The 18901-nt window shown below is 34.8% G+C and overlaps 1 protein-coding gene across 1 annotated transcript in view; it reads left to right on the top strand.

Moving 5' to 3' along the window:
* The window catches only part of HCN1 (hyperpolarization activated cyclic nucleotide gated potassium channel 1), a 320367-nt gene that overhangs the window by 40096 nt on the left and 261370 nt on the right, over window positions 1–18901 (top strand). The window contains exon 2 of the mRNA XM_072951061.1: window positions 3125–3548. Coding sequence (XP_072807162.1) covers window positions 3125–3548 — 424 coding nt within the window. The remainder of the gene's footprint in view (window positions 1–3124; window positions 3549–18901) is intronic.

An 18901-nucleotide genomic window follows, 5' to 3' on the forward strand; every position in this document is an offset into this window, starting at 1 on the left:
GTCAGATAGGTTGCTCTGGGACTGTTGGGTAGAACTGATCAGATCCCATAGACAGGGGGCTCCTGAGGTATTCCAAACAAGACCTAGCTCTGCCCCAACTAGAGGGGTAATGGTGGGAATGCAAAGAGAGGGTGGGTAGGAAAGACAATTCTGTAATAAAATGTACAAGACATAGAAATTGGGACTTAAGGAAAAGGGAGGGCCTGAGTATCCAAGAGAAATGTTTAGAGCAAAGGGTTAAGAAGAAAAACCCATGGACAGGGAGGCATAAGAGTCTCATGAGGTCAGTTTTCAGGAACATATTCAATGCTGTTTTTTTTTTAAAGCAACTTCTAGAGTGGGTGATAACTGTGTTTTCCTTGACTAGCTAAGGAATGAATCCATGTTAACAAGAGGAAGTGTTATATTATGCAGAGTCTATAGCACGGTCTGTGCTTGTGTCTGTAAAACAGAGTCAATGATTCTTTGGAAGGAAATTATAAGGTTTAATGGAGCTTCATATCGATACTGAGATATCTAATGGCTTCAATTCATACTAAGCAACACTAATAAAAAGCTATGGTGTGATAAACATTATTGCTGTCATAAAGAGTGGATGGCACTTTATTCTTCTCATTTATATTGACTAAGAGGGATAGAATATGATTTTTCCTTAAAAAATAGCTTCTATCTTAACAACAGAAATACCAGGATGTATGTAAAAATGAGTATTTTCCAGTGTGCTCCTGGCTGTTCCTTACAAAATTGGATTTCTTTTGGTAAGTAAGGAGAGGTGAATGAATACTAAGTATGCCACCAGCCTTGTGTGCCACAGCTTGTTCTATGCTAGTATCTGTGAATTGCATATAGTGGTTTTTTTAAATCTCTAAAACTCTACGCGTCTGGTTCTATAATAATCTTTATTTTACAGCTGAGAAAATTTAGGATTAGGGAATTTAAGTGACTTGTCTCCAAATTAAACAGCTGGTGAAAATTTCTGGTTGAAGTCAGCTGCAGTGGGAATGGTAAAGGGCAAATGGATGAATATAACTTACATCTACGCGATAGAACCAAACAGCCTTGGTGATTGATTGAATAATGAGATTGAGTAGCTTTCGGGCCAGGAGTTCTCCAGGATGGCTCTAAGTTTTCTGGCTTGCAAGTCAGATATAGAGTTGTTCCTTTTCTGACATAGGGAACATCTGAGAGATATTAGTGGGAGAGGAGATGAAAGATTGAGCTTGAGCATGCTGTTTGACCTGAGTGTGAGACATGCAAGGGGACAGATTTAGAAGACTGCTGATTATAAGGATTAGGAGGCTTAGAAGGCAGGAATGGACTGGAGATAACGCTTTGGAGTCACCTGCTCTGAATTAATCATTAAAGACATGGATGAGTATAATATTGCCCAAAGAGCATGTGTAGAACAGAAGATAAAAGGGCTATGTGTGACGCCCAGGGGAACAGCTGCCTTCCAGGGGAAAGCAGAGAGAGAAGCCCACAGAATAGACTGATAAGAGTGTCCGGAAAAGTGAAAATCCTCAGGGCACACACGATTTCATTTTGTAGATCAGTGACATCACTTCTTTGTGAAAAAGCTATTGCAATATTGCATCTCCTCTCCATCTCTCCCCTGTCTTTAGTGTAGTAAGTGGCACATTTTGTATTTCCATTAGGAGAGGAGAAAAAAGAAGAGAAAAGATTTCATTGATATTGCCAGTACATGGTGTATGACTGATATGGGCATTTGCATGCTTGTCCATAACTCTGTAGCTAGGTTTCAACAAAAAGATGGGTGAAACCTTCAAAATGACAAACGCTTATCTTTTGCATAATCCTGGGGCGGGGGTAGAAACAATGGGAGAGTAGGACTATTAGAGTTCTTTTGTTGTGCTACTACTTTTATCCCAGGAGTCATTCATAATTAGGAATGATAGTAACTTTGAAAGGTTTATGCAAATGTATACCTTGCCAGAATGTAGCCCAACTGGTCTAAGCAGGAGCATTAATGTAAAATAAAAACTTCTTGGTTAACAGAAATTTCTGTCATGAAAGTTAGTGCCATCTATGTAATACAATTGCCAAAAGAAGACACCTTCCAGCAGGCTGAAGCAGCTCATGTTTCCAGAGACTTATTTCATGACTACAGAGTTGTATTAGTTGATGTGTTTCTTCATTTTTATAAGCCTATACTGTAACAAGTATTGTCTATTACCTAGCCTAACTATGGTGTCAGTAGACTTTGAAAGAAACCAAATGAAAATAACATTATAATAATCTCTGATGAATTTAGTTATGCTATGTTAACCTGGAATGAAATTCCTGGTTTTCACACAATTTTAAGATAAGGTTAGACAAGAATGTTTGAAAAGGTAGTTAGTGATTATAACTGTGTTGAAAATTAAATCAGAAAGTTTAAAGAAAAAAACTTGTTTGGAATAATAGTGGCAATATATTTAAAGTAGTTGCTCATTGAAGCAGTGATAAAATGAAAATTTTAGGTAGATTCTAGTTTCAAATCTAGTCTGTTCAAATATTTTCAGCTTCAGAACAAAGTGAGTTTTTGTGTTTTAAATTAAGAAGAATTAAGTATAAATATCTGGAGTACCACGAAGCTATGGCAATTCAAGAATTCATGATTAACCTAATCTTTACTCGTAGAGATAAATTTGCAGTACCAATGTTTTTCATGTACCTTATTTATTACTGGTCATTCTAATCTGTGATTGATAATTTTATATATAAAGTACTTCAAAGCACCTCCAAAGAGTCTTCTCAAAAATGCTTTTTTAAGATAGATCTTCTAGGTCTTCTGCCTTATTTTCATCCATAATTAACTATTGTGGGGGTTGTTTTTGCTTCTTTAACAGATAAATGGCGGTATGGGAGTTCTTGAATTTATTTCTATAATACTTTACATCAAATAATTTTTAGAATTCTACAATCAGAATGCTTTGCTTTAGGAATTTTACTTATAATTTTATGACCACTGAAGGAATTACCTTATTTATAACAACCAATACTTTGTTCTTTTACTCATTTATTTAACCATAAGTCAGTAATAATTTTTATGGTGGCAGGGGGAGGAGAATGGGCTGGTGACTATCTACATCTTAAAATCTGATTTTTTTTTAATTTCTTGTAGGTTTTATTGGGATTTAATAATGCTTATAATGATGGTTGGAAATCTGGTCATCATACCAGTTGGAATCACATTCTTTACAGAACAGACAACAACACCATGGATTATTTTCAATGTGGCTTCAGATACAGTTTTCCTTTTGGACTTGATCATGAATTTCAGGACTGGGACTGTCAATGAAGACAGTTCTGAAATCATCCTGGACCCTAAAGTGATCAAGATGAATTACTTAAAAAGCTGGTTTGTGGTTGACTTCATCTCATCAATCCCAGTGGATTATATCTTTCTCATTGTGGAAAAAGGAATGGATTCAGAAGTTTACAAGACAGCCAGGGCGCTCCGCATTGTGAGGTTTACAAAAATTCTCAGTCTCTTGCGTTTATTACGACTTTCAAGGTTAATTAGATACATACATCAGTGGGAAGAGGTAAGACATGTCTTTTACTTTTTTAAAGTATACCATGAGATTTTAAACTGTAACTGTTTTAAAATGAACAGCTGTGCTATTTATAATGAGTTTTATGAAATTCAAGAAGAAAAATTTCATTTATTTTTCTTTTTGGTACATAAGTGATATATTTTTATCTTCAAAAGATAAGGTAAAATACTGGATTTGAATGAACTGGAAAAATTAGTGATTGTACAACACTTTTTTAATGCCAATTCAGTCTTTTTAAAAACAAATCTACTTTAATCAATGAATTTTTATCCTAACCAATGCAGCCCCTCTTCACCATGGGAGGCTGTTTTTGTCTAATATCTAATATTAGGTTGTTTTATATAATACATCAAGAATCATCCTTGATGAAGATGTGTAGGGTCTGATTGCTAACCTAGTTTGTATCATTAGTTCTATGAAGTAATGTAGGATATGTTTCCTCTAATATTGAAATATCAGAGAATTTGTGTTTGAAGAAAACAGATTTTTCTTAGTATTTTCAAGTTGCATATTTAAAGACTGACTTTACCATAATAATTTTGCTCATTGTTATTCTTTGCCTATAATTATTTATTATAATTTCTCTCTATTAGTTCATTTCATAGTCCTGAAAAGCAGCATGCCCAGGAGGGAAATTACTACATAGAAAACACAAATAGTGCAGTGAATGCATACATACAGTAAATCTGGCCAATATTTTGCTGACTAGGGCATCTGTTGCTCTTAGGCAGTTGATGGGCCCTTAAGAGGCTCAAACGACTGGAGTTTCCAAAGATCTGAGTTAAAGGTACCATTACCAAGCAAAGGAGTTTATGTCCCTAATTCCAGAGTTTGCATTTTAACTTTTTTGTTTTCTTTTCCTCCTATCCCTCAGAAATTAATTATAGCCTTAATTTTATTGTCTGTACAAAAATGGAAGTCAGGAAGGCCTCCAGAGTGCCTATACCTGAGCTAGAGAAAACAATACACTGGCTGGGGATTCATTATCACTTCACTAGCTACATAAATGCTTTTAGCATTTTTGGGCTGAATTATGTTTTGGAATTTAGGTTTGAGCAAGTCATAAAATGGAACTTCTGTGAACATTAGCTCTGCTTTCTGTGAGGCTGAAGCAGTGTTTGTGTGTGCTTGTCAATGACATTCTGGCTCATAGAATTTCAGGAAATGACATACAGTAATAAGACACAGCATAAGACACTGCTAAAAAGGCATAAAAATGGATCATCTTAAAATATGAATACGGATTATATTTAAAATCAAATGAAGCACATTTGAGAAATTGGATTCATCTTGTAATGTGTCTCTGTATAGCACATTCCACCTAAAATGTAATAACTGGTTAGTTCTCGAACATTATGCATATGTTACTATCAAAACAAGATGGTTATTGAGAATAATAGCTAATATTTATTGAGGGCTTGTTATCTGTCAAGTAATGTATTTGACTCTTTACATGGATTTGTTAGTTGCCTTTTCCCAATCACTCTGGTAACTTGCCCAGATTCACAGGGTTCATAGTAAGGGGATACTGGGATTTGAACCTTGGCAACCTGACTCTAAAGCCAAAGCTCTTAACCACAAAACTGTACAGCCTCTCACTGTAACATATGCTCTTTCAATGATAAATAACCTTAATATTATACCAGTTTATTTTTATATATATATATACACACACACACACACACACACACACATATATATATATATATAAAATCAAAAATTGTAGAAAACTTTTCTTAACTAAACTTTGTGGTCCAAGCAATGTAAGATTTGAATGTTTACCTCTTAAAACATGATCACAAAAAGTATCTTAATGAGTAATTTATGAGAAGAAAAATCACTGATACAAATACCCAGTCAATTAAGAATACAGTGGACAATGCTAATATTTTCAATGTCTTGTAGTTTTAACCTAGTTACCCTAGAGAATGGCAGAAGGATGAACAGATGGTGTTCTATCAGATAAAATGGGAGGCTAGGCGGTCATACACGAGGACACTCCGTAACGCTGATGTCCTGTGGTTCCTGGCAGCGGTCACAGGCACCCAGCTCTGTGTAACTTGATGGTGCTTTAAAGATGCCATGATACAATTCAGGAACAGCGGCTCACTGCCATCAGTACTGTAAATGCAATTTGATATGCACTTACAGACATTTGGTAATCAAACACATTCAGGCTAGAGTTGTGAGTTGGCAAGATCTTTCTTATAAATAAATGACCTTGATAATAAATGAACCATAAGCTCATTTAATGAAGAATGTTTTCTTGATTATTTGATACCCCCATATAATATCACATATATCATGCATATTTAATGCCTGTTACTAATACTGCTAAAAAGAGAAAAAACAGTAGTAATATATGCAGAATTTAATATGGATTTATTATTTCATCACCTCCATGATTGAAACCAAAATCACAAAGAAACTTGAATGGCTCCAAACTGGTAAATCTCTACCTTAGTTTTATAAATGCCACCAGGATGTGTTCATAAGTAGAAATACAACAAATAATCAGAAGTTGCTCTGTGAGCATTTGGAATGAGAGTGCAGAGGAAGATGTAGGTTCACCCACATGCCTTTAAGTTCTGAGTGTTTTAGTACCAAGCTGGCTAATGCTAAATCCAGCAGATTTAGGGAAGTAATGTGTGAAGTCTGGAAGCTGCCACTGTTCTGAATGAATCATTCCCAAGGAAAGTGCCTGCCTTCTATAGGAAGCTGCTTTCATCTTCAGTGATACACTTTTTTTTCCCCCTGGTCTGAATAAGTTCAACTGAAAAACCACAAGAAGTGCCAAAGCCAGATAAATTAGAGAAATGTTGTGAATGAAATAAAGAAACTTCAAAGTTTATCTCTTATGTTACTATCCTTGTTAAAGTTGAGTAGTCGCTAGTATAGAAGGAAAGAGCTGATTTGGCCGACTGACTTACAAACGGCATTGTGTGAAGAAGTGAGGGGGCAAGTTGTTTTCACAAGGGAATGATAAGATCAATGGCTTTAGGATGCAAAATTAAGCTTCTGGCACAGTAGTGAAACTTTAGATATATTGCCAGGTGAGGTGGAAATCTGGGGCAATTATTTAGATAAATCAGGCCAGCAAAATCTTTTCTCTGTAATTTCCAGAAAACTCAGGTGACTCTCTCCCACTCTTGTATTTTGACTTAAAAAAATAATTCCTTTATTTAGCATTGTTGTTGTTAGTTATTGCTATATTTCAAGTGAAGTCAGTGACCCAGGGCACAGTGCTATTTTGTGACGTATCGCAGGGAGAACCTGTTCTCTGTGATCCTCCTGAAAGAGACATATGGTGAGGAAATCCTCAGAAATTAAATGGAATATTATTAACAGTTTTTGACAATCACAAGCCAAGAGGGTAGATTAAGAGCTTAGTAAGTAGGAGATTATTCGGTTAGCAAAGGTGAAGAGTTCTAGGAACATAGAATGCTACAGCTGCTGATCCCAGTTATTTTACCAAAGGCGGATGATCCTTGAAATTATTAGATATTGAGGGAACAGTAATTGAACAGGGAACTATTACTCTGTAATGGTTATTCTATTTGTAGGATTGAATGTCACAGAAAGTAAAGATTCTTCATGGCAGTGTAAAAAAAGTATGGTAAACGCATGATACTCGTATAATAACCATGGCTTTGGAACACATATCTGTAATATTTTATTTTTCATTCCTCATGAACTATCCCCTCAACCTTCCTTGGGTAGAGTTTAGACCTGTCACAATTAACTAAACCTGTCTTGAGGCAAGAAAGAATCCTGTAGTTCTGATCTTCGTATGTGTCTGTAGCAATTTCAGATGAATAATGTGCCCAGAACATTGCAGTGCTCCTCTAGCAATCAATATTAGATTTTTACATTGGCTTAGGGGCAGATTTATGTACAAATTATGTTTGTACATTAATAAACATTAATAAGAAAATTTATTCTACGGGTATCTAATACAGACTGCAGTTTCTGTCTTTGATTGATTTTAGCATTCTAATTGGTTTGGATTAGAATTAACTGTTGCTATAAATTGTTTACATATAATCATACAATACATATTATAACTACTTTCATTTTTTAGAAAACATACAGAATTCTAAGACTTGCTGTGAGGCAACACCAGTGTTTCCCTAAACCTGCCCTCTACTAGACCTTCGGGAGGCTCCCTATTGCCCATCACATCAAATCTGTGTTTCTCTGCTGTGCCTTCAAGGCTCTCCAGCAAACCATTCCCCCGTCTCGCCATTGTCACTTCATATTTGCGCCCAACAGCTCTTTTCTGTGTTTTAGTTTCATAATGCTTCTTGTAGAGAATGATTTCTTTCTGCTTGTATAATTTTGCATGTGCCATGCCTCAGATTTGGAAAGCCTTCTTTTTTCCCCTAGCATTCAGTTAAAATTCAGCTAAAATTTTCTCCAGAAAAAATCCTACATTGATGAACTGCACTATAAGGGGCAGTAGTTACACTTTGACCAATTCTGCTGGCTCTGTCTGCATTTGTTCATGCTCACAGCTTGGTGAATACTCGTATATACATTCCTTTTCTTTTCCTGGGCATAAATGTCTATAGGGAAGAGTCAGTGTCAACTTTTGCCCTTGAATCTCCTTGTACACTAGGACAGAGTTCTAAATACAATAGGTTATCTGAACATACCTGTCTGCTGAGTGCATGGCAATCCTCCACGTTCTAAATCCATTATATAATTACAAAGAAAGAGTCTTTCTTCACTCCCAAGCATTTACTGAGTAGCTTCTCTTTGCAGATGCTACACATGAGAATACAAAGCAGATCCCAACTTTGTAGGAAAAACAGACATATGAGCAAATAATCCCAGATGGTGTGGTAAATGGTGGCATAAAAGAGGAAGTGTACAATGCAGCTTTTTTGCACGTGAAGAAAGCTTCAGAAATTCTTGAACTGAGTTTTGAAGCTGGAGTCTGGATGACCAAACTGGACACAGTGGGGCAGTGGAGTGCATTCATAAAGAATGAAGCACACACAGCCTAGCATGGTTCTGCACCTCCAGAACCTCACACGCAGTGGCGGTGAGTTTGGAGGGGTAGACCAGAGTTCCTGTTAATGGTGGACTTTCTCAGTAAGGTGACACTGAGGCATTTTAGGCAGGGGATTTGCATTTTAGAATGCTGCAGAGTCAAGAGGATTGGAGACAACTGAGGCTAGAGCTAATAATACCAGTTAGGAGAGGAATTTATCGCTCATTTGAATTTTTTATGTATAGCTAGCATCAAGCAGGATTCTTTTTAGATATCTAAAGGGAGGTTTATCTTTACCAAGTGAGTATTCTTCTCCTTGAAATATTTGTATCAAATAATAAAATATGATAAGCCCTTACATGAAGTCTTTTTGTAGTGTTTTACAATTTAAATATTATATTTGATATAATTAATAATTGTTAATATATTGTATGAACAATATGTTGATATAATATTATATCATTGATACAATTATATTTGAGATTTGCATTTCACACCACCAGAAACATGGTGTAAAATGGATCCTATGCTAGAGATTAGTATATATGGGTGTTTATTCAAGTTGTGCCTTTTAATTTCTATTTAATCTAGGGAGAAGCACTTAAGGTGACTTATTTATGTCTACATAAATAATAGAACAGTTTCGAGGTTCAAATGAAGTGAGATACATGGAAATTTTTTGAAATATTTAAATTGATATATGCCTATAATATTTATAATTGTAGGAGTCATGATGTTGTGTTTCTCAGATTGGCACACTGACTAACAATAGCATTATTGCATGCGTATGTGTAAGTTGCCCAATATATTCTGCAGGCAAATATTGATTCTGCTAAAGACCACTAGGTGTCCTCTATTGGTTGTGTTACTTCAGGGTTCTATATTCTGAAATACCGAAACTGTCTTCTTGGAAATTATTCATTTATGCTCTCTTAGAATCACCTAATTGCTTGGCTATCTATGTCTAGATGAAACAGACAATGAAGGTATTCATATATGTAAAGATTTTTTCTCTTTATCTATGCTCAGGCTAAAGAAAGAGTTTGTTAAGTTCATTCTCTAAAAACAGAACTTTCATTCTGAGAGAATTGTTTTCAATATCATATTGTGTATTTCTTAAGATGATATTCTAACAGAAACCCTGAAGTGCTAAGGTACCGAGTGATGAGTTTTATTTGGACAGGAAGTATTATTAAGACAATTAATAAGAGATTAACAAACTATGTGTGGGTGTATGTATGTGTGGGTGAATGTATGTGTGTGTCAGTGGCAAGACAGATAATTCTATAAATGCTTTTTGGCTAATGTACTGCTGCAGATCTATGTGATCCTGATGCTTTTAACATAGAAATATCTGTTTAATGCTAAAACATTAGATGAAATTTGAAACGTTCAGGCCCTATTTAATGTTAAAACATTAGAATTTCTTAATGCCCCAGTCATTGCCTAGTCTGTTCCTGTTTTACATGTGTTTATATGCTTCCAAGACTACAGGTTGATAATAACCAGACTTGCATCCAAAGGTTCCAAGTTATGTACCCCGTGCCTCAAAATCTACATGACAGTGTGACATCTCTATAAAGATATCACTTGAGCTCTTCAAGCTTAGTAGGTTCATTTCCCCTTCGTATCTCCTCCTTCTCTCTTCTTTCCTGTTGCTCAAATCAGAAATCTGAGAGATTTCCTGGACTTCTTCTCTTTCTACATAGCTAATAATGACCACGTTCTCCTGCTTCTCCTTTGTAGAATGTGCTTTGCATTCTAGTACTTCAATCTTCTCTGTCACCATCCTAGTCCAAGGATTTGGACATCAATCATTTCTCATTTGCATTTTTATAGTAAACTCATGACTAGGCTTAAAAATTCCCCTTTGCTTGTCTTCCTAGGACTTCAAAAGTGATTATTTTTGAAGAGCAAATATTACCGTATCATTTACCTGCTGAAAATATTTCTATGACTTTTCATTATCATTAGGACAACTTCCAAAATTCAAGGTCCTTTGAAATCTGAGTTTTTCCCAGGTCAGCCTGGAAAACTGCTTGCTCATTATTTTTTAACTATTCTGAACCTCTTTATGTTTGTCATACATGCTGTTCTAAGGCCTTTACATATGTTATTCATTTTTTCAAGAACTTTATTCGTTTAGCCAACCCCAGTTTATCAATCACATTTTTTTCCTTTGACTTTAACTTAAGTTACCTCGAGGTGGAATTAACTAATCTCTCAGGTAATGTTCGTTCCATCTGTAATATACTGGCATAGCCCCTAATGCTTTTGCTTAGTAAAATGCGTAACTTTTGTAATTTATCTTAAACAATGCCTGCCTTCCCAGCCACATATTAAACTCCAGGAGGGCAGAAACCATAGATTTTCTGTGTCTTCAGCTGCTAGCATAGTGTCTGGGAAAATAATGGGGCACAAGAATACTTGTTAAATGAGTTAAATTATGCCTTCAAGGGAATTCCAGTTTAGCAAACATGTGAACAAACAAACATGTAAGAAAAAACAGTAGAATGTCTTGAATCCAATATTAGAAGCATTTATAGTAGGGACCAAAAAAACAAAAGAGAGAGAAATGAACTAGGTGAGTGCGGTAGAGGGTAAAGAGAGGTTCTAAACAAGGCATCCTAAACACGGCCACTTTGAAAACCAAGCTTGAAAGTGTATGTCCTTCCAAATGGATAGGCCTGGAAAATAGTTCAAGGGAATTTAGAAATCATGGTTGAAATCAATCTAGTTCCTCCTTTGTAGGTGGAGATATAATAATTTTCTGTCCAGTCTCATAGAATGGTTTTGAGACTCCAATGAGAAACTATTGTTGAACATACTTTAAAACTATAAAGTTTATAGAAATGTACATTTTTGTTATCACAAAAGTCTCTACTTGTTTAAAATATGTAAAATCTCAACAGAGAGTAAAACTCTTGGTCCTTCAGTGTGCTTACTCCCATTCTAAATATTGGAAGCAGTAGAAATGCTATTAAGCATTATTCCTGTTCAAAATATACCAAGTAGAGATTTGAAGCAGTAAATAAATCAGGGTAGTTTAGGACAAAGTACATTTAGCCTTACATTTTTCCAGAGCTTCTGGATAGATGTCTCGGTTTTCCCTTTCATTGCACATGGCCACTGCTGCTTTAAGCTCATCTATGTTCTCTTAGAGTGAAAACTGGGAAATTGGGAATGCCGTTGGTTCCTGAGTATTGGACACAAAATTTGTGATGTAATTCTGCTTTAAACTTGAATTGTAGTTCAAATACCAGAGTGTTTCATAATAAACACTTTGTTATGTGTTACTTTAGTTATCTGGGTAGTTGTCTCAACTGAACGGGTTTCTTTGTTTGGTCCTGTATACTGTGGGGCGCCTGTCTACAAATGGGTGGTGTGCAGAGTCATGTCATAAACTGGAAAATAATGCAGTGGCACCCAAGGATACTTTTTGTTACAAACAATGAAGTTAAATTAAACTTATCTCTGAAGGAAATGTTGAATATTCTCATCTAATCATAAAGGGAAAATATGTGCTTTTTTATTGTCAGGTTTTAACAAATCAGGCTTTCAGTTTAGTCAGATACAATGTCAAAAGTGTTTTTATTAACTTGAAATATTTTAGAAAATAATTATGCTTGCATTATGTCAAAAGTAGTAGTTGATTCACATTTTATTGAGCAAAGCACAGTCATTTAAATATATCAGAAATTGTCACAGAAAGTCAGTTTTAAAAGACATTATAACTGTGTTATGAAAACTCGAGAATAATTAGAACCCTTGAATTGCACTGGGTAATGGCTGAGAAAGACCTACTTCAACTTCTCTTTCTGTCTTGCTGATGTGTGCACTTTAGATTTTGTATTAGAGAAGTCATGTCTTAGTGTGAAAGGGAAATACATTTGGTTGGTTATGTAATTTTGGTGGCTATTTTGAGTGGAGTCTGCCATTTAGGCCATTTTTTTTTAAAAGATAGTCAAAAATCTTTTTCTTATTACATTTTAAAGTGAAAGTAGACATGAGTAAGTATTCTGGAAACTAGTCCCAGGATTTCATATAATTTAAAGCAGTTGTGAAGTAAGAAAGTAGTAGCTACTTTGAGAGAATCTTATTGTCAGGAGTGGTGGAATCAGAAAGGGTTTGTCATTAAGGTTGGTCATCAGTGGGAATATTTGCAATAAAATGCTGATTATTTCAATGTGCTGCTTTTTTATTGTTACTGATGTGGAGCTATGAGTTGAGTGAACATATAAAATGAAGGAAATTCAGCTGAATTGAAATGAAAGTCAGGAGTTCCTTGCACAAGTCATTTCTAGATGCTTTTCTCTCATTTTAAAATGTGAATAACGGCTTCTTGGCTTGTATGGTTGTTTAATAATCAAAAAGAAAATCCATACAAAAGTGCTTGTAAACTTTAAAATTGAATGTCTAAAGAGCATATTATGTAAGATGTAGCTAGCCAAATTATTTCACTATTTTCTTAACAAAAATCTCTGAAAAAAATGAAATTCCTATCTTTTTCAATATTCGACATGATAGTAGAGAGTAACGGTAGAATTTAGATTGTGGTAGTTTTTGCTTTGACATTTAGAATCCAAGAGTTATAACTCTCCAATAGCATATAGCAGAAATGTTTGGGGAATCAGCCAGCTTTGTGGAAGTTAGCGTTTTAGTATGGGAAGCAGTTCTCTATTGTGTGGAAATATTAATTTCCATGATACTGCGGAGAAGGATAGATGTCCAGAACAATTTCTTCCAGCTGACTGGCATTGAATCACAAGCATTCAAGTTCACAGGTTTTAATAATACTGTACAATTAAAACTGCTTCTCCATTTTATTTAATCTAATATTCAGAGAAATGCAGATAATCCTTAAGCTGGTAGAGGATTACCTCCCCTTTTCCCTGGCACATGTTTGTTGTAGAAGCAAAATAATTTTGTGATGACAAAATAATTACAAAAAATGCTAATAAATTTGTTAGGAAAGATTTATTGAAGAACTTCTCAATTTATGATATTTTAAGCTCACATGATTATTTATTTTAGAATAATATTAGAACATGTATGAATTCCCAGAGTAGTATATGTATTTGCTGTTCTGAACACACAAAGCCAAATTATGAGTCATGGACTCCAGAAGTTCTAAAGGACTAGTTTTCTGTTTTCAAATATTCCCCGGTAATTATGACACTAATTTCACCATTGGGGAATGATTCCCTTATGTTTCTTCAATAATGTCTTATAGAACTTTGAATATACTTTAAACGTTTTAGTTAACATTTTAGCAGGCTATTGGTTGGAAGGTAGTGAGAGTAATTCTCAAGTAGTTGAGAGTAACTCTTATACAAAAAGTATAAGTATATAAATATGGGTGTCACAACGTACATTTGTGTGAGAGGATTCCACCACGATGTGAGAAGTGTAGTTGAACTGCAGAGGAGACAAGAAAATGCCAGCAGGTGATTAAAAAAAAAAAAGAAATTCACAGTTTTGCTGAAATCTCTTCCTATTGCCAAATTACCAATATTTGCCTAATGTCAAAGATAAATGTTTTAATATTTCTAAGTGTTATTGCTGGGAATGTTACCAACTAAGTCATCCTTCCCCCTTTTCATTTAGTTGAATTGTTATTTCAGATGTTCCAAAAATCTCTCATGTCTTGAAATTAGAAGATGACTCTTTGGTTTCAGATGGAAAAAATTCTAGTTAGTACATGTTCTGGAAAAATGCTACTATTTTTGAAAGAATTCAGGTTAGTAACACATTTCTTAAATGCATGATTCTGTACATCCAGAAAAAGCATCGTATGTGTAATCACATACTCATCCTCATTTGCAAACTTCGTATCTTTATATTGTTATCAATGTAGTATTTAATATATATTAGTTGGCCACCCACCAGATACTGAGCACTGTACTGCATATAGAAATACAAAGATGTATACTTAACAACTACTGCTAAGAGGGATTTTGTGATCTAATGAAGGAGTTAGAAAAGGAAATCAACAATCGTATGAGAGACGTGTGAATTCCTATCTATTGGAAATTGTTGAATGGAAGGTTTGAAGAATGATTCTAAGTAGACATCTCAGTGTAGGCAGAAAGAGCTCCACAGTCAATTCCCTAAGTCTGCTAAAGGAGCGGGAGTGAGGAGTGGTGGTGGCTAGGCCAGATAGATATTCTTTAATTAATCACTTGAAACAGAAAGAGTTCTAAAATATCACACTTTACTAAAATGTGAAATTTGCTGAGTTTTACAAACAGAAAATGTTTTATTTAAAATAGTATCAATACTCTGTTGAGATTGCAAAATGTCTTCCTCATCCTGGACTATAAACATTTTCATTTTGTTCAAATCGTACAAATTTATGAAAGGTTTCTAAATGTTGAAAGTTTTTTAGAAAGCAGGAAGAACATTATATTTAACTTTCGTGCACAGTATTACCAACTCTGTGATTAGCGAGAGAATTTAGCAAAAGAGAACCTAGTCTCTTGCTTGTTCACTCTCTTGATCTCTTTTCTATAGCATGGGTGCCCTTGCATGAAACCCCTAACCAGAAAATTTGTCTTCGCAATTACTAGAAGAACAATCCCTAACATATTGAGGGACTGAGCTTGCATTCAGGGGCCTGGGTGCCCAACAGCAAATCATTTATTCTGTAGTTATGGAAACACAGCTCATTCAAAATGCTTGAATTTCCTCTACATTTTACCCGTATGTATATTATTTGTTTGCCCTGTGGCCTCCCAGCCTCTTCCTACATTGAGTCACTTGTAACCCAGGCAACTGGTGCAGGTATTGCTGCAGCTTCCTTTCCTGATGAACCCGTAAGTTGATACTCGCCTGCAAAAGGAATGCATTCTTTCCACCAAATCTATTCTCAAAAACAACTATTTATTGATGTTTTCATTGTTGTTGTTGTTGAGAGAAGCATCAGGCAGTGAAATCAGAATCTCAGTTTGGATACCTGTCCTTTGAAGAAGTGAGAAGTCAGATGACTGTAGCTCTAACAATAGCCCTCAGGAAGTCGACTCCTTTCCCTGCTTCCTGAGAAAGCAAGGTCCTGCCAATACTACGAGATCTTTTTATCATCTTTACTTTTATGGAAGCAGAATTTTTTCCCTTTCCTCCTCTTCTGTCATATTTCCCATAAGAAGATTTGCTAACAAAGAGTGTAAGCAAAGTATCTATTAGCCATATTTTTATAACTGGGAAAAAAGAAATAATATTCCTTTATTAGAAGACATGTACACACACTGTGGAGCCTTAGCCTAGGGCCAGCACCTCCTACTTCAGGACTCAGGGTGTATATTTTATATCATATCTTCAACTGAAGGATGGAGTATTGAGGGTGAGTAAACCAAAGTGATCCACCCCTTGGTTGGAGAGCCACTGATTTTGTCTATTCATTAGTTGTTATGTCATTTCATTTCTGCCTTCCAAAACAGAAAAAAGTGGTCCTGCTCCTTGTCACCTCATACTTGGATGTAGACTAACTGAGCAGCTTCCATCTGGACCACGGCCAGTCATTTTCACAAGGAGATAGGAAGGCCTGTAGGGTTTTCATGGGCAATGAAATGATCTGACTCAAAGTGATACATTACTTTTTTTATAACTCTTTGGCCAGAATTTGTCACATGACCTCACCCAGCCAACAAGAAGTCAAGAAGAGCAGTCCCACTGTGTACCTGGCAGGCAAAGAGCTGGAGCTGTTTGCTTAATAGCACTACTTCAGGAGCTGGAATAGCTGAGACAGGGAGAAAGGGCATGTCTTGAATGGATCCCTGAGTTTCCCTGTGGCTCACTTGCATAATAAACTTGGGTCTATTCAAAATAAAATCACGGGATCTGCTTGATCATCCTATTGTCTTCCTCTCATGAGTATTTTTGGTCTTAGACAAAGAACCTTCTAGCTAGTGAATAATGTCATGATGGAGAAAATGTGTTATACTTTTCTGTGATACAGTCATTGCATCAGCTATTCATTAAATTATTAATCCTTTTGTGTTTTATTAAATAAATTTATAATGGACTCATACTATATGCTATACATGTAGATTATACCAGTACACAAAAGTTGTTTTCCTTCTTAAATAGCTGATAGTCTACTCCGTGGTCCAAAATCTTAACAAATAGGTCTTGCTCCTTCTCTGCTTCACTGTGTTGGGTGTGAATATGACTGAAAACAGCATCAAAATGGTTTGGAAATGAGGCAGATAAGATCCGAGGTAGGGCCTCTGATATAATTTAAACAAGAGATGAAGTGTTGGGATGCTGATAGTGGGATGCTTCTGTTTCTCCTGTGCTCACAGAGTGATGAGGAAGTTGATGGACGTTACATTAAGCATCAGAGGAAACTCCCTCAGAGAAGCTTCTTGAGTATATTTATTATAAGCAATCTTTATTTTACTTAGTTTTTGAAGTGAACTCAACCTTAATAGGAATTTGAATCAGTCTTTTAATGGCACTACCAATTTCCAAGCTTAAAAACATCAGATTTAGTGAGTTTAGTAATTTATTAAATGTAGATGAATATTTGCATAATTTAAGCTATTATCCTCCACACTAAAAAAGAATTACAATGCTTAATTTTTAGACCTTTGCCCAATCAAATAGAGAACAATAAATGTTATGAATATATGATATAATCAGAATAATTCTTTTAAAAGGAAAATTTATTATACTTGTAATATTGAGAACTCTTGAAATGCAAGTGTTAAACAATCAGATCTTAAGTGTGGCTCATAATATATCCATTTTCCTTAGAATGTATTACTTTTGTTTGGACTTCATTTTTCAAATAATTCCGACTTGAAAAGTACTTAAAATCTAATATAATTAATTACTAGACTGTTTGAAGGTATTACTACTATTATCATATCTTTAATCAATTTTGAATTCTATGTCTTGTTTGTTATGGCCCAGAGTAGGTCTATCTTAGTGGGTGTTCTATATGTCCTTTTTAAAAAAAAAGTATTTTCTGCTGTCATTGGTTTAAGTGTTCTACAGTTGTCAATTAGGGCAATTAACAGTGCTACTCAAATAGTTTATATCCTTACTGATTTTATGTTCTGGCAACTCTTGAGAGAGGGACATTAAAATATGCAACTATAATTTGGGGACTTATCCATTCCTCTTTGCAGTTCTAACAGTTTTTACTACATGTACTTTGAAGCTATCTTATTAGGTTCATACATAGTTAGGATTGTTATGTTCTCTTGATGAATTGCTATTCTCTTTAGCACCATAAAATGACCCTTTTTATTTCTGATATATACTTTGATATTAATACAGCCACTCCATCTTTAATTAATATATATATGGTATGTCTTTTTCCATGTTTTATTTTTAATCTGTTCTTATTTTAAAGTGGGTCTTTTGTAGGTAGCATATAGTTGAATCTTGCTTTTGTTTCTTTATCACATCTGACAATCTCTATCATTTAATTTAAACCATTTACATGCAATGTAAATGCTGTAGTTGTTTATCATCTTGTTATTTATTATTTACCTCATATGTATTTTGTTATTTTTCCCTATTTTCTTCCTCATTTTATATTAATTAAATTTTTTATAACTGTTTATCTCCACTGTTGAATTAGTAACTATGCTTCACTTTTTCCAGTGCTTGCTGTAAGATTTACAATATGCATCTTTAGCTTATCACAGTCTACATTCAGATAATATTATACCATTTCACACAGAGTATAAGAAATTTACAATATGTCCCCATTGTCCCCTTGCTGGCCTTTATGCTGTTGTTAACAGACAATTTACGTCTGTATTAAATGCCATAATATATTGTAATAATTTTTCTCCAGACAATTGCCTTTAAAGTATTTTTTTAAGTGAGTTAAAAAAATGTCTTTTATACTTTTTGTTACCATTGCTTTTCATTCTTTGTGTAGGTCCAAATTTCTATATGGTATCATTTTCCTTCTCTGTGAAGAACTTCCTTTAATGTTTTTTGTAGTGCTGGTCCGCTGTTGATGACCTCTCTTGGCTTTTGTATGTCTGACAGTTGGTATTTGTCTTGATTTTTGAAAAGTATTTTTGCTGCATAAAGGTTTCTAATAGGACTTTTTTCTTTTAGTACTATAAAGATATCACTTGATTTTTTTTTTCTGCATGCATTATTTCTGATGAGAAGTCTGATGATACTCTTTTCTTCATTCCACTCTATGCAATATGACATTTTTCCTCTGGCCGCTTATAAGATTTCTCTTTAACATCACTTTTCAACAATCTGGTTTTTAAGTGCCTTAGTATGGTTTTCTTCAAGTTTCTTCTACTTGGTATTTGTTGAATGCCTTTGATCTGTGGGCTTATGGTTCTCATCCAATTTGTAAAAATGCTGG

The sequence above is a fragment of the Vicugna pacos genome, chromosome 3 (assembly GCF_048564905.1).
Source record: "Vicugna pacos chromosome 3, VicPac4, whole genome shotgun sequence".
NCBI classification, from domain to species: Eukaryota; Metazoa; Chordata; class Mammalia; order Artiodactyla; family Camelidae; genus Vicugna; species Vicugna pacos.